This window comes from Pseudophryne corroboree, chromosome 5 (assembly GCF_028390025.1).
Source record: "Pseudophryne corroboree isolate aPseCor3 chromosome 5, aPseCor3.hap2, whole genome shotgun sequence".
Lineage (NCBI taxonomy): Eukaryota > Metazoa > Chordata > Amphibia > Anura > Myobatrachidae > Pseudophryne > Pseudophryne corroboree.
Window position 1 is genome coordinate 102,616,119 of NC_086448.1, and position 17,994 is coordinate 102,634,112.

General features: G+C 43.7%; 1 protein-coding gene across 1 annotated transcript in view; it reads right to left on the bottom strand.

The window, feature by feature from the left end:
• The window catches only part of CUBN (cubilin), a 729,033-nt gene that overhangs the window by 702,861 nt on the left and 8,178 nt on the right, over positions 1-17,994 (bottom strand). Inside the window, exons 2-3 of the mRNA XM_063921523.1 lie at positions 3,359-3,454; positions 2,407-2,445 (exon numbers count right to left, since the gene is read on the bottom strand). Of these exons, the coding sequence (XP_063777593.1) occupies positions 2,407-2,445; positions 3,359-3,454 (135 nt within the window). The remainder of the gene's footprint in view (positions 1-2,406; positions 2,446-3,358; positions 3,455-17,994) is intronic.

Below are 17,994 nucleotides of genomic sequence, written 5' to 3' on the forward strand. Positions count from 1 at the left end.
GCCCACATAGGCAAGGCCACAGGTGCACTCGAGCACATATACAACATTTTTCGTGTGGCACGTGATAAAGTCTTTGATGGGATAGATTTGGCCATTCACAGTGTATTCGGTAAACTTTCTTACTGGTGCTTTGACTGTTTTGCACATCAAACAGTCGCCGCAACGGTGGAAGCCTTTAGTCCTTATACTCTGCCTGATCTCTGTATCCAGACAGCTTCTTACAAGATGATTTTTTAGGGACTGAGCCCTCCTATAAATGAAGGTAGGTTTCTCGGGTAGTATATCACCTATTACCGAGTCCTGTTTGAGAATATTCCAGTTTTTATTGAATATTCTTTCTATTCCTTTAAAGGACCTGCTAAACTTTCAGATTGTCTATCACAAAAGGGTTACACACCAGGAACACTTGATATAGCCAGAAGAAAGGTGGATCACACTGATAGGGCTAAGTTGTTAGAAATAAAAGAAAAAATCTGCCTCTAATGATGATAGATATAAATGGGCTTTCATTAGTCAGTTTAGCAGGTCCTTTAAAGGAATAGAAAGAATATTCAATAAAAACTGGAATATTCTCAAACAGGACTCGGTAATAGGTGATATACTACCTGAGAAACCTACCTTCATTTATAGGAGGGCTCAGTCCCTAAAAAATCATCTTGTAAGAAGCAGTCTGGATACAGAGATCAGGCAGAGTATAAGGACTAAAGGCTTCCACCGTTGCAGCGACTGTTTGATGTGCAAAACAGTCAAAGCACCAGTAAGAAAGGTTACCGAATACACTGTGAATGGCCAAATCTATCCCATCAGGGACCTTATCACGTTCCACACGAAAAATGTTGTATATGTGCTCGAGTGCACCTGTGGCCTTGCCTATGTGGGCAGGACAGGAAGGAGTGCCAGGGTAAGGTGGGCCGAGCACATATACAACATTTGCAAGGGCTTGGACACCCATAATGTCTCCTCCCACTTTAAGAGAGTACACGGCTCCAATATTTGTTGTTTGAGGAATTTTTGGGGTGTACAAGTGGTACAACAAAAGTGGAGAACTAAGGATTTAGAAAAGAGACTTGCTCAGGCTGAGATGAAATACATACACCGTTTGGGCACCCTTGTTCCTAAGGGTCTCAACGGTGACTTCGAATTAAATTGCTTTCTTACTTAGCCATATGTCTATATAAGATCCTACCTGCACCATTATGCACTTTTTTCTCTATATCCTTTGGTATAAGATTGTTATTTTTTTCTTTTGTTTTTATGTTTTTTTATGAAATATATACCAGTCCGGGACTTTATCTTTGGGACCTTATAAATATATGGAGTTCTATTAAAATAGATACACCGATTGCGGCCATGGAGAGTGGACTATAGGACTTCCTGATCAATGAAGCGCAAGAATAGCCGAGTCTTGCGACTATGGAGAGCCGGAGACACCACTTCCTGGCACGCATGTGGAACGCAAGAGTCACTTCCGGTTCCGGCTATTGACGGCGGCGGCGCATGCGCTCTTTTGGGAGCAAGTTGTTTAACGGGGAAGGACGACAGCTGGGATCCCTAATTGATGGTCTTTATAAACTGACTTTTGGAGCCAATGAACCACACTTCTGAGGAAGGACTTAACGTCCGATACGCGTTAAGCGTGGCTCCTGTTTTATCTTGTATTTGACTCTGACACCAACGGACTTAACCATCTGCCTGGAGACTGATCCTGCATGCTGTTAGGCATCCGGAGAGCCTGTCTGCATTCCACACCATCTACATCTGTGGTTCTGGGTCCCTCTTGGTGATATATCCGTTGTGCCATTTCATGGAGTCCTAATTGATATGCTGTTTTATTTTAACCATTTTGTAAATTTAATCTGTGGCATTAAACCTGTGCGTGTTTTTAATCCATACTACACTAGGGTCTGCTGTTTTTAGTACCTCTTACTATTCTCATTCATATTGGGAAAAGAGGTACTTTTTGTTTCAGGTTAATTAAGGATTAATCAGTCCTACCTGTGCCCTGCATGTGAAGGAAAGGATCTTCTAGAAAATTATATTTCCACCTGTTTTACCATTGAGGATTACCATCCTATTAAGGGTGAATGTAATTATTTCATACTATTATGTTCGTCATGTCACACATGGGGTATCATGGTAATTGGTGAGCGCTTTTTTGGATGTGCACTATTCTTACCTATCATTACACATTACGCAGATGACTGAACATGCACTTTTATTGGTCCATCATGTGTTTGGTCATTGCCATGAGGCTCCTGTGACAGCTAAAGCCAATGACAATTGCAATCTCCCCAGTAGCTGGGTAGAAAGACTTCATATCAATATACTGTATATGTGTTATCTTATTGGGTTGTCCACTAAGATATTGTACTTATAGGAGAACGTTTTCAGTCATTATTTTCTTACCTGTTGCAAGGTTTCAATTCTGTTTTCAATACTTGTTAACTGGAGAAGAAAAGATCATATAAAGAAGGGGGGTGCTGTCAGTCAATTGCTGATACTCATAATAGGAATGGGAATAATTATAGCAACAGCAAACTCGCTTGATTAATTAAAATATATCTACAATTAAGAATTGAGCTCCACACTGAAGTACTATAGCTATTGCATGTTAAGAAAGTAACAACAGGGATCACTGATCCCTAACGCATACCACATACAGTAACATCACCCACCACCTGAAGTACTGTAGGCAGGCACTGTCCACCTACTTCGGTGACATCACAAGTTGGACAGAAGTTGGCAGGTTGGTTGGTCTGATGAAAAGTTGGTTAGATGTGTGGAGCACTGGTAAAAAGTTGGTTAGATGTGTGGAGCACTGGTAAAAAGTTGGTTAGATGTGTGGAGCACTGGTAAAAAGTTGGTTAGATGTGTGGGGCACTGTTTGAGTTGAATAGACAAGTTGGATGGTTGGAAGTATGGAGTGTTGGAGAAAAGTTGGTCTGATGTATGGCTAGCATAAGTCTCGATGTTCAACATAAAAAGATTACATAGGCAGCTCTGAGCCATGTGTTTTCTTTAGCCTAAGCTGTAAAAGTAGGGATTAGTTGAGTAAGATACTGTAGCAGCAGTGAAATAAAAAACATTCTGGTTTGCCCCCCCCCCCGATGTGTACTATCAGTCTTATGGATCTACAGTATGTCTACTTCCACCAGCCAGTAGTGGAGGCAGTGTATCCTAGAGGAATCATTAACATAAGATAATACCACCTATCAGTTCACTAGGAGCCAGCGCCATCATGGAGTAGCCTGCACACAATTTCTGCAACCTCCACTGTGTGCAGCCGATGGGCACCATTAGCTTATAAAGACATCGATTTGCAAAGCACAGCCGATTACAAATACTTCAGTACATGTACCTTTGTGTTCAGTTGAGCAATCTGGTGCGTAACAGTCTTATTGTTTCCAATGACACTGGCTTTCACTACAGCAATTTCTTCTTTATTTATACTTATCTGAAAATTATAATAAGAGGTTTTTTTTTTTTAATGGTTTTGCCAGGAAGAGCTCTTCCGTGATAAAGAGCATTTTACATTTTAGCTAAAAGTTAAGTGTTACATGTTGAAAGTGATTTTTAAGACTTCCACACAAGCCTGGCGCTAGAATCCCGATCACCGGAATCCAGAAGGAGCGTGTGCCGGCACGTCTGAGAGGTAAGCCACGTGTCTGTGGAGGGGGGAGGGAGGGTTTAGGTTTAGGCTGCGGGCAGGCGGGGTTAGGTTTAGACACCACCAGGGAGGGTTAGGGTTAGACACAATCGGTTAGGGTTAGACTGTTTAGGCACCACCGGGGAGGTTAGACTGTTTTAGTCACCACCGGGGAGTGTTAGGGTGCATGGGGAGGGAGGGGGGGGGGGAATTAACTTTAGACTGCTAGAAGGGAGGGTTAGGGTTAGGGGACCATTGGGAGATGGTAACTATACTTACCTTCCCCCTGACGGCTGGCTTTTAAATCCCGACCCGTATAAAGTATTGAGCCAGTGGACTATATGGTCACAGAATTGCTGTGGTGACTTCTAGTATGCCTAGTAAAGGGTGGATTGTTCTATACTGGCATTATCCCCTAGTCACTAAAGGAAATAAGAACCTATTTTTTATTATCACAGCAAGTCATCAACTTGTAGTACCGCATAACCAGAATAACAAAGGATAATAAAATTGCCATCACTGTGTATCAACAGCTGTCTAACAATTACAGGACATGGGGGGTCATTCCGAGATGATCGTAGATGTGCTAAATTTAGCACAGCTACGATCATTCACACTGACATGCGGGTGGACACCCAGCACAGGGCTAGTCCACCCTGCATGTCAGTGCCGCCCCCCCCCCCCCGCAGAAGTGCAAAGGCATCGCAGAGCGGCGATGCCTTTGCACTTCAAGAGTAGCTCCTGACCAGCGCAGCTTAAGCGTGCTGTGGCCCGCCCCCTGTTCATTCCAGCCACGCCTGTGTTGGCTGGACCGCACCCACGAAATGGCGGCCACCGTTCCCCCCCCCCCCCCCGCGCGCCCAGTGACCGCCTCTGCCTGTCAATCAGGCAGAGGCGATCGCAGCCCTGCTATGGCCTTCGGCCATCTGGCATGCACCGGCACACTTCGGCGCCGGCGCATGCGCAGTAGGGACCCGTTCGCTCGGCTGCGATAAAAAGCAGTGAGCGAATGGGTCAGAATGACCCCCAAGGTTCCTTGCTCCCCTGAGCACCATTTCTAAACTGGCCAAAAGTTTTAACAGTGACAGCACACACACACAGGAAAAGGTTAAATGCACAATTAACCCACAAATTGCCCTTCCAGGGAGACACAGAGAGAGTATGGAACCAGCACACGGCGCCCTTACAGCTAATGCCAAGCTTAGCCGGGTCGCAGACTAAGTACCTAGATTAGGGACTTAGTCCACTAATAACTGATCCCCCCCTGCTATGACCCCCTGGTACAGCTGAGGTAATCTGGAGTCTCTCTGGAGGAGCTGCGCATCCCTGTCACTCAGCACCTGTGTCAACTGCAGAGGGAAAATAGCGCTGGTGAGCTGCTGGATCCGCTCATAGTGAAGCCCCGCCCCTCCAATGATATGCGGTTTTCCAGCTCTTTTATATACTGGCTGTTTGTGTCTGAGTGCATAAAATGGAGACAGACTACTTTTATGGCTTTGTAGCCAGTCTGTGTACTGTTCCCCGCTGTTCAGCATCTGTGTCGTTATACAGCGGGAGACACAGTCCGCCCCGTTCCGAAGCCGTGCATCTCCGTACCCTCATGCCGTCATAATGGCCGGCGACCCGCTAACCGGTACGCCGGCTTAGTACTCAACACTCTTCTTTCTTCTGGCTCTGTTAGGGGTGGCGGCGTGCTGTGGGAATGTACGCATGCCGTGGTGGGGCTTGCGAATAGTTCCCTCAGGAGCTAGAGTCCTGTCAGCAGTGAACGGGACCATTAACCCTTCAAGAGGTTGGGCCGTTCCTCACCCCAAGTCCCACGAAGCAGGCAGGCTGGTGCCATCCAGTCCTGCCTGAAAATAAACATATAAAACAAATGCAGAAAACTCTTCAGGAGCTTCCAGAGACGCGACCGGCTCCTCCGGGCACATTTTCTAAACTGAGTCTGGTAGGAGGAGCATAGAGGGAGGAGCCAGCGCACACTATCAAATTCTTAAAGTGCCCAAGGCTTCTAGTGGACCCATCTATACCCCATGGTACCAAATGGATTCCCAGTATCCCCTAGGACGTAAGAGAAATTAAGTTAAATAACCTTTATAAATAACACATTCCAATATACTGTCATTCCCAAGATTCAAACCCATAACGTGTTGCATTTCTGTCAAACACAATACTCCATGAGCTACTTGATCCTGCTTATAAACTATGAGAACTATATGAAGCTACTTGCACTTTGTAAAAAAAATAATCAGCATTGCAATTAAGCAGGTCTATGTAGTGTGCAGCCACACAACCAATCCCTTGCAACCACACACTACAATGTAGTGTGTGTGACTACATAGATCTGCTCTGTCGCCATGCTGATAATTTTTTTCAGAGTACAAGGTAAGCTTCAAATAGTTAGAATTCTGTAACTTAAGGTGGGTACACACTAATAGATATATCTGCAGATCAATTGATCTGCAGATATATCTATGGACGAATCGGGCAGTGTGCTGTGCATACACACTGCCCGATCCATTGGGGAGTGACGTCATGAACTGGGCGGGCGTGTACACACGCCCGCCCAGTTCAGCTGTCAATCACCGCCGGCCGCCGCAGCATGTGTACGGGCGGTCGGCCGACCGCCCCGTACACACACAGCGATGCGCCAATATATCGGTAGATATATTGGCCGTCGGCTGTGCTGCGCGGCCGACGCGATACGTCTGTGAACGACGGAGTTCACAGACGTATCGGCCGTACACACTGGCCGACAGTCCCGCGATATATCGGCCGTTCAAGAGAACAGCCGATATATCGACCAGTGTGTACGGGCCTTTAGAATTCTCTACCTTTCTATGCAAGGGCAGATAGCTCAATGAATAGAGTGTCTGACTGCAATGCCACAGGCATTGCAGTCCTGGGGGATGCAGTTAATATACCAGCTGTCAGGATCCCGGCGTTCAGGATACCAATGCCGGAATCCTGACAGCCAGGGAAATGCCGGCAATCGGCATCCCGACTGAAGCCTGGTATTCCCACTCGGGTGGTGGGTCCACGCCACCACCTGAGGGGAATATAACCTGTGGCAAGCGAAGATCCCCACCGAGCCCGTAGTGTGAGGGGGGATTCGCTGCCTTACTGACGGGATTCTTGCTGTCAGGATATTGCTGTCGGTATACTGACAGCCAGCATCCCGTCAGCAGGAATTTTGTATGTATTCCTGACCTGGGTATGTCAACATCTTGAAATGTAATAAAGGACAGTGTGACTGAATAACAAAGAGTTAAGTTTATGAATGTTGTATAGGTATTAGTGACGGAAGGGGTGGGGGAAGGACACAGGGGCAGTCAGGAGATGCTGGGCTTCAAAAAGAGGAGACGCTACAAGTGAAAGCAATTAAAACAGATCATTGACAAGTGCCGCCAACAATGCCCCCTACCCTGTAGTGCTATGTGCGGTGGCACACACCTAGTTATGGCTCTGATTCTCCCCATGCTTGTGTGGGTTTCTTCCCACACTCCAAGCATTTACTGTAGGCTAATTGGCTCCTGACAAAAAAATTAACCCTTGTGTGCATGTACATGGCCACACTAGATGGGCCAAGTGGTTCTTATCTGCCGTTATGATTCTAACATGGAGGATCTGCTGTAGTTGTACCCAGTAGCAGAGTGATAAGAACTTTCCTTTAGCTATCTGTGGTTTTCCATAGCAGTGATATTGTAGCTGGAGAATCTTGCGGAAGTCACAGTTCCTGTTCAGGGTTAACATACCCAACTCATGTGTTATACTGCACTGAATCTGACAAATGGCACATACCCAACCCATGTGCTATACTGCACTGAATCTGACAAATATCACATACCCTACCCATGTGTTATACTGCACTGAATCTGACAAATATCACATACCCTACCCATGTGTTATACTGCACTGAATCTGACAAATGACACATACCCTACCCATGTGTTATACTGCACTGAATCTGACAAATGACACATACCCTACCCATGTGTTATACTGCACTGAATCTAACAAATGGCACATACCCTACCCATGTGTTATACTGCACTGAATCTGACAAATGACACATACCCTACCCATGTGTTATACTGCACTGAATCTGACAAATGTCACATACCCTACCCATGTGTTATACTGCACTGAATCTGACAAATGGCACATAACCTACCCATATGTTATACTGCACTGAATCTGACAAATGACACATACCCAACCCATGTGTTATACTGCACTGAATCTGACAAATGACACATACCCAACCCATGTGTTATACTGCACTGAATATGATAAATGTCACATACCCTACCCATGTGTTATACTGCACTGAATCTGACAAATGACACATACCCTACCCATGTGTTATACTGCACTGAATCTGACAAATGACACATACCCTACCCATGTGTTATACTGCACTGAATCTGACAAATGACACATACCCAACCCATGTGTTATACTGCACTGAATATGATAAATGTCACATACCCTACACATGTGTTATACTGCACTGAATCTGACAAATGACACATATACCCTACCCATGTGTTATACTGCACTGAATCTGACAAATGACACATACCCTACCCATGTGTTATACTGCACTGAATCTGATAAATGTCACATGCCTAACCAATGTGCTATACTGCACTGAATCTGACAAATGGCACATACCCTACCCATTTGTTATACTGCACTGAATCTGACAAATGGCACATACCCTACCCATGTGTTATACTGCACTGAATCTGATCAATGTCACATGCCTAACCCATGTGTTATACTGCACTGAATCTGACAAATGACACATATACCCTACCCATGTGTTATACTGCACTGAATCTGACAAATGACACATACCCTACCCATGTGTTATACTGCACTGAATCTGATAAATGTCACATGCCTAACCAATGTGCTATACTGCACTGAATCTGACAAATGGCACATACCCTACCCATTTGTTATACTGCACTGAATCTGACAAATGGCACATACCCTACCCATGTGTTATACTGCACTGAATCTGATAAATGTCACATGCCTAACCCATGTGCTATACTGCACTGAATCTGACAAATGGCACATACCCAACCCATGTGTTATACTGCACTGAATCTGACAAATGACATATACACCCTACCCATGTGTTATACTGCACTGAATCTGACAAATGACACATACCCAACCCATGTGTTATACTGCACTGAATCTGACAAATGACACATATACCCTACCCATGTGTTATACTGCACTGAATCTGACAAATGACACATACCCAACCCATGTGTTATACTGCACTGAATATGATAAATGTCACATACCCTACACGTGTTATACTGCACTGAATCTGACAAATGACACATATACCCTACCCATGTGTTATACTGCACTGAATCTGACAAATGACACATACCCTACCCATGTGTTATACTGCACTGAATCTGATAAATGTCACATGCCTAACCAATGTGCTATACTGCACTGAATCTGACAAATGGCACATACCCTACCCATTTGTTATACTGCACTGAATCTGACAAATGGCACATACCCTACCCATGTGTTATACTGCACTGAATCTGATAAATGTCACATGCCTAACCCATGTGTTATACTGCACTGAATCTGACAAATGACACATATACCCTACCCATGTGTTATACTGCACTGAATCTGACAAATGACACATACCCTACCCATGTGTTATACTGCACTGAATCTGATAGATGTCACATGCCTAACCAATGTGCTATACTGCACTGAATCTGACAAATGGCACATACCCTACCCATTTGTTATACTGCACTGAATCTGACAAATGGCACATACCCTACCCATGTGTTATACTGCACTGAATCTGATAAATGTCACATGCCTAACCCATGTGCTATACTGCACTGAATCTGACAAATGGCACATACCCAACCCATGTGTTATACTGCACTGAATCTGACAAATGACATATACACCCTACCCATGTGTTATACTGCACTGAATCTGACAAATGACACATACCCAACCCATGTGTTATACTGCACTGAATCTGACAAATGACACATATACCCTACCCATGTGTTATACTGCACTGAATCTGACAAATGACACATACCCAACCCATGTGTTATACTGCACTGAATATGATAAATGTCACATACCCTACCCATGTGTTATACTGCACTGAATCTGACAAATGACACATACCCTACCCATGTGTTATACTGCACTGAATCTGACAAATGACATATACACCCTACCCATGTGTTATACTGCACTGAATATGATAAATGTCACATACCCTACCCATGTGTTATACTGCACTGAATCTGACAAATGACACATACCCTACCCATGTGTTATACTGCACTGAATCTGATAAATGTCACATGCCTAACCCATGTGCTATACTGCACTGAATCTGATAAATGTCACATGCCTAACCCATGTCCTATACTGCACTGAATCTGACAAATGGCACATACCCAACCCAAGTGTTTTACTGCACTGAATCTGACAAATGACACATACCCTACCCATGTGTTATACTGCACTGAATCTGACAAATGACGCATACCCTACCCATGTGCTATACTGCACTGAATCTGACAAATGACACATACCCTACCCAAGTGTTATACTGCACTGAATCTGACAAATGACACATACCCAACCCATGTGTTATACTGCACTGAATCTGACAAATGACACATACCCTACCCATGTGTTATACTGCACTGAATCTAACAAATGGCACATACCCTACCCATGTGTTATACTGCACTGAATCTGACAAATGACACATACCCTACCCATGTGTTATACTGCAGTGAATCTGACAAATGACACATACCCTACCCATGTGTTACACTGCACTGAATCTGACAAATGGCACATACCCAACCCATGTGCTATACTGCACTGAATCTGACAAATGACACATACCCTACCCATGTGTTATACTGCACTGAATCTGACAAATGGCACATACCCTACCCATGTGCTATATTGCACTGAATCTGACAAATGGCACATACCCAACCCATGTGTTATACTGCAGTGAATCTGACAAATGACACATACCCTACCCATGTGTTATACTGCACTGAATCTGACAAATGACACATACCCTACCCATGTGTTATACTGCACTGAATCTGACAAATGGCACATACCCAACCCATGTGCTATACTGCACTGAATCTGACAAATGGCACATACCGAACCCATGTGTTATACTGCACTGAATCTGACAAATGGCACATACCCAACCCATGTGCTATATTGCACTGAATCTGACAAATGGCACATACCCAACCCATGTGCTATACTGCACTGAATCTGACAAATGGCACATACCCAACCCATGTGCTATACTGCACTGAATCTGACAAATGGCACATACCGAACCCATGTGTTATACTGCACTGAATCTGACAAATGGCACATACCCAACCCATGTGTTATACTGCAGTGAATCTGACAAATGACACATACCCTACCCATGTGTTACACTGCACTGAATCTGACAAATGGCACATACCCAACCCATGTGCTATACTGCACTGAATCTGACAAATGACACATACCCTACCCATGTGTTATACTGCACTGAATCTGACAAATGACACATACCCTACCCATGTGCTATACTGCACTGAATCTGACAAATGGCACATACCCAACCCAAGTGTTATACTGCACTGAATCTGACAAATGACACATACCCTACCCATGTGTTATACTGCACTGAATCTGACAAATGACACATACCCTACCCAAGTGTTATACTGCACTGAATCTGACAAATGACACATACCCAACCCAAGTGTTATACTGCACTGAATCTGACAAATATACCCTACCCATGTGTTATACTGCACTGAATCTGACAAATGACACATACCCTACCCATGTGTTATACTGCACTGAATCTGACAAATGACATATACACCCTACCCATGTGTTATACTGCACTGAATCTGACAAATGACACATACCCAACCCATGTGTTATACTGCACTGAATCTGACAAATGACACATACCCAACCCATGTGTTATACTGCACTGAATATGATAGATGTCACATACCCTACCCATGTGTTATACTGCACTGAATCTGACAAATGACACATACCCTACCCATGTGTTATACTGCACTGAATCTGACAAATGACATATACACCCTACCCATGTGTTATACTGCACTGAATCTGACAAATGACACATACCCTACCCATGTGTTATACTGCACTGAATCTGACAAATGACACATATACCCTACCCATGTGTTATACTGCACTGAATCTGACAAATGACACATATACCCTACCCATGTGTTATACTGCACTGAATCTGACAAATGACACATATCCAACCCATGTGTTATACTGCACTGAATATGATAAATGTCACATACCCTACCCATGTGTTATACTGCACTGAATCTGACAAATGACATATACACCCTACCCATGTGTTATACTGCACTGAATATGATAAATGTCACATACCCTACCCATGTGTTATACTGCACTGAATCTGACAAATGACACATACCCTACCCATGTGTTATACTGCACTGAATCTGATAAATGTCACATGCCTAACCCATGTGCTATACTGCACTGAATCTGATAAATGTCACATGCCTAACCCATGTCCTATACTGCACTGAATCTGACAAATGGCACATACCCAACCCAAGTGTTTTACTGCACTGAATCTGACAAATGACACATACCCTACCCATGTGTTATACTGCACTGAATCTGACAAATGACGCATACCCTACCCATGTGCTATACTGCACTGAATCTGACAAATGACACATACCCTACCCAAGTGTTATACTGCACTGAATCTGACAAATGACACATACCCAACCCATGTGTTATACTGCACTGAATCTGACAAATGACACATACCCTACCCATGTGTTATACTGCACTGAATCTAACAAATGGCACATACCCTACCCATGTGTTATACTGCACTGAATCTGACAAATGACACATACCCTACCCATGTGTTATACTGCAGTGAATCTGACAAATGACACATACCCTACCCATGTGTTACACTGCACTGAATCTGACAAATGGCACATACCCAACCCATGTGCTATACTGCACTGAATCTGACAAATGACACATACCCTACCCATGTGTTATACTGCACTGAATCTGACAAATGACACATACCCTACCCATGTGTTATACTGCACTGAATCTGACAAATGGCACATACCCAACCCATGTGCTATATTGCACTGAATCTGACAAATGGCACATACCCAACCCATGTGCTATACTGCACTGAATCTGACAAATGGCACATACCGAACCCATGTGTTATACTGCACTGAATCTGACAAATGGCACATACCCAACCCATGTGCTATATTGCACTGAATCTGACAAATGGCACATACCCAACCCATGTGCTATACTGCACTGAATCTGACAAATGGCACATACCCAACCCATGTGCTATACTGCACTGAATCTGACAAATGGCACATACCGAACCCATGTGTTATACTGCACTGAATCTGACAAATGGCACATACCCAACCCATGTGTTATACTGCAGTGAATCTGACAAATGACACATACCCTACCCATGTGTTACACTGCACTGAATCTGACAAATGGCACATACCCAACCCATGTGCTATACTGCACTGAATCTGACAAATGACACATACCCTACCCATGTGTTATACTGCACTGAATCTGACAAATGACACATACCCTACCCATGTGCTATACTGCACTGAATCTGACAAATGGCACATACCCAACCCAAGTGTTATACTGCACTGAATCTGACAAATGACACATACCCTACCCATGTGTTATACTGCACTGAATCTGACAAATGACACATACCCTACCCAAGTGTTATACTGCTCTGAATCTGACAAATGACACATACCCAACCCAAGTGTTATACTGCACTGAATCTGACAAATGACACATACCCTACCCATGTGCTATACTGCACTGAATCTGACAAATGACACATACCCTACCCAAGTGTTATACTGCACTGAATCTGACAAATGACACATACCCAACCCATGTGTTATACTGCACTGAATCTGACAAATGACACATACCCTACCCATGTGTTATACTGCACTGAATCTAACAAATGGCACATACCCTACCCATGTGTTATACTGCACTGAATCTGACAAATGACACATACCCTACCCATGTGTTATACTGCACTGAATCTGACAAATGACACATACACCCTACCCATGTGTTATACTGCACTGAATCTGACAAATGACACATACCCAACCCATGTGTTATACTGCACTGAATCTGACAAATGACACATACCCTACCCATGGCCCTCATTCCGAGTTGTTCGCTCGCAAGCTGCTTTTAGCAGCATTGCATATGCTAAGCCGCCGCCTACTGGGAGTGAATCTTAGCTTAGCAAAATTGCGAACGAAAGATTCTCAAAATTGCGATTATAAATTTCTAAGCAGTTTCTGAGTAGCTCGACACTTACTCTGCCACTGCGATCAGTTCAGTCAGTTTCGTTCCTGGTTTGACGTCACAAACACACCCAGCGTTCGCCCAGGCACTCCCCCGTTTCTCCAGCCACTCCCGCGTTTTTCCCAGAAACGGCAGCGTTTTTTCACACACTCCCATAAAACGGCCAGTTTCCGCCCAGAAACACCCACTTCCTGTCAATCACATTACGATCACCAGAACGAAGAAAAAACCTCGTAATGCCGTGAGTAAAATACCAAACTTCTTAGCAAATTTACTTGGCGCAGTCGCAGTGCGAACATTGTGCTTGCGCAATTAGCGGAAAATCACTGCGATGCAAAGAAAATTACCGAGCGAACAACTCGGAATGAGGGCCCATGTGTTATACTGCACTGAATCTGACAAATGACACATACCCTACCCATGTGTTATACTGCACTGAATATGATAGATGTCACATACCCTACCCATGTGCTATACTGCACTGAATCTGACAAATGACACATACCCTACCCAAGTGTTATACTGCACTGAATCTGACAAATGACACATACCCTACCCATGTGTTATACTGTACTGAATCTGACAAATGTCACATACCCAACCCATGTGCTATACTGCACTGAATCTAAAAAATGTCACATACCCAACCCATGTGCTATACTGCACTGAATCTGACAAATGACACATACACCCTACCCATGTGCTATACTGCACTGGATCTGACTAATGGCACATACTGTACCTAACCCATGTGCTATACTGCACTGAATCTGACAAATGACACATACCCTACCCATGTGCTATACTGCACTGAATCTGACAAATGACACATACCCTACCCAAGTGTTATACTGCACTGAATCTGACAAATGACACATACCCAACCCATGTGCTATACTGCACTGAATCTGACAAATATCACATACCCTACCCATGTGTTATACTGTACTGAATCTGACAAATGACACATACCCAACCCATGTGCTATACTGCACTGAATCTGACAAATATCACATACCTAACCCATGTGTTATACTGTACTGTATCTGACAAATGACACATACCCAACCCATGTGCTATACTGTACTGAATCTGACAAATGACACATACCCAACCCATGTGCTATACTGCACTGAATCTGACAAATGACACATACCCTACCCATGTGCTATACTGCACTGAATCTGACAAATGACACATACCCTACCCCTGTGTTATACTGCACTGAATCTGACAAATGACACATACCCTACCCATGTGTTATACTGCACTGAATCGGAAAAATGACACATACCCTACCCATGTGTTATACTGCACTGAATCTGACAAATGGCACATACCCTACCCATGTGTTATACTGCAGTGAATCTGACAAATGACACATACTCTACTCATGTGGTATACTGCACTGAATCTGACAAATTACACATACCCAACCCATGTGTTATACTGCATTGAATCTGACAAATGGCACATACCCTACACATGTGTTATACTGCACTGAATCGGACAAATGACACATACCCCACACGTGTTATACTGCACTGAATCTGACAAATGACACATACCCTACCCATGTGTTATACTGCACTAAATCTGACAAATGTCACATACCCAACCCATGTGCTATACTGCACTGAATCTGACAAATGACACATACCCTACCCATGTGTTACACTGCACTGAATCTGACAAATGACACATACCCTACCCATGTGTTATACTGCACTGAATATGACAAATGACACATACTCTACCCATGTGTTATACTGCACTGAATCTGACAAATGGCACATACCCAACCCATGTGCTATACTGCACTGAATCTGACAAATGACACATACCCTACCCATGTGTTATACTGCACTGAATCTGACAAATGACACATACCCTACCCATGTGTTATACTGCACTGAATCGGACAAATGGCACATACCCTACACATGTGTTATACTGCACTGAATCTGACAAATGACACATACCCTACCCATGTGTTATACTGCACTGAATCTGACAAATGACACATACCCTACCCATGTGTTATACTGCACTGAATCTGACAAATGTCACATACCCAACCCATGTGCTATACTGCACTGAATCTGACAAATGACACATACCCTACCCATGTGTTACACTGCACTGAATCTGACAAATGACAAATACCCTACCCATGTGTTATACTGCACTGAATATGACAAATGACACATACTCTACCCATGTGTTATACTGCACTGAATCTGACAAATGGCACATACCCTACCCACGCGTTATACTGCACTGAATCTGACAAATGACACATACCCTACCCATGTGTTATACTGCACTGAATCTGACAAATGTCACATACCCAACCCATGTGCTATACTGTACTGAATCTGACAAATAACACATACCCAACCCATGTGCTATATTGCACTGAATCTGACAAATGTCACATACCCTACCCATGTGTTATACTGCACTGAATCTGACAAATTACACATACCCAACCCATGTGCTATACTGTACTGAATCTGACAAATTACACATACCCAACCCATGTGCTATACTGCACTGAATCTGACAAGTGGCACATACTGTACCTATCCCATGTGCTATACTGCACTGAATCTGACAAATGACACATACCCTACCCATGTGTTACACTGCACTGAATCTGACAAATGACACATACCGAACCCATGTGTTATACTGCACTGAATCTGACAAATGACACATACCCTACCCATGTGTTATACTGCAGTGAATCTGACAAGTGACACATACTCTACCCATGTGGTATACTGCACTGAATCTGACAAATGACACATACCGAACCCATGTGTTATACTGCACTGAATCTGACAAATGGCACATACCCAACCCATGTGCTATACTGCACTGAATCTGACAAATGACACATACTGAACCCATGTGTTATACTGCACTGAATCTGACAAATGACACATACCGAATCCATGTGTTATACTGCACTGAATCTGACAAATGACACATACCCTACCCATGTGCTATACTGCACTGAATCTGACAAATGACACATACCGAACCCATGTGTTATACTGCACTGAATCTGACAAATGGCACATACCCAACCCATGTGCTATATTGCACTGAATCTGACAAATGGCACATACCCAACCCATGTGCTATACTGCACTGAATCTGACAAATGGCACATACCGAACCCATGTGTTATACTGCACTGAATCTGACAAATGGCACATACCCAACCCATGTGCTATATTGCACTGAATCTGACAAATGGCACATACCCAACCCATGTGCTATACTGCACTGAATCTGACAAATGGCACATACCCAACCCATGTGCTATATTGCACTGAATCTGACAAATGGCACATATCCAACCCATGTGTTATACTGCAGTGAATCTGACAAATGACACATACCCTACCCATGTGTTACACTGCACTGAATCTGACAAATGGCACATACCCAACCCATGTGCTATACTGCACTGAATCTGACAAATGGCACATACCGAACCCATGTGTTATACTGCACTGAATCTGACAAATGGCACATACCCAACCCATGTGTTATACTGCAGTGAATCTGACAAATGACACATACCCTACCCATGTGTTATACTGCACTGAATCGGACAAATGGCACATACCCTACACATGTGCTATACTGCACTGAATCTGACAAATGACACATACCCAACCCATGTGCTATTCTGCACTGAATCTGACAAATGACACATACCCAACCCAAGTGTTATACTGCACTGAATCTGACAAATGACACATACCCTACCCATGTGTTACACTGCACTGAATCTGACAAATGACACATACCGA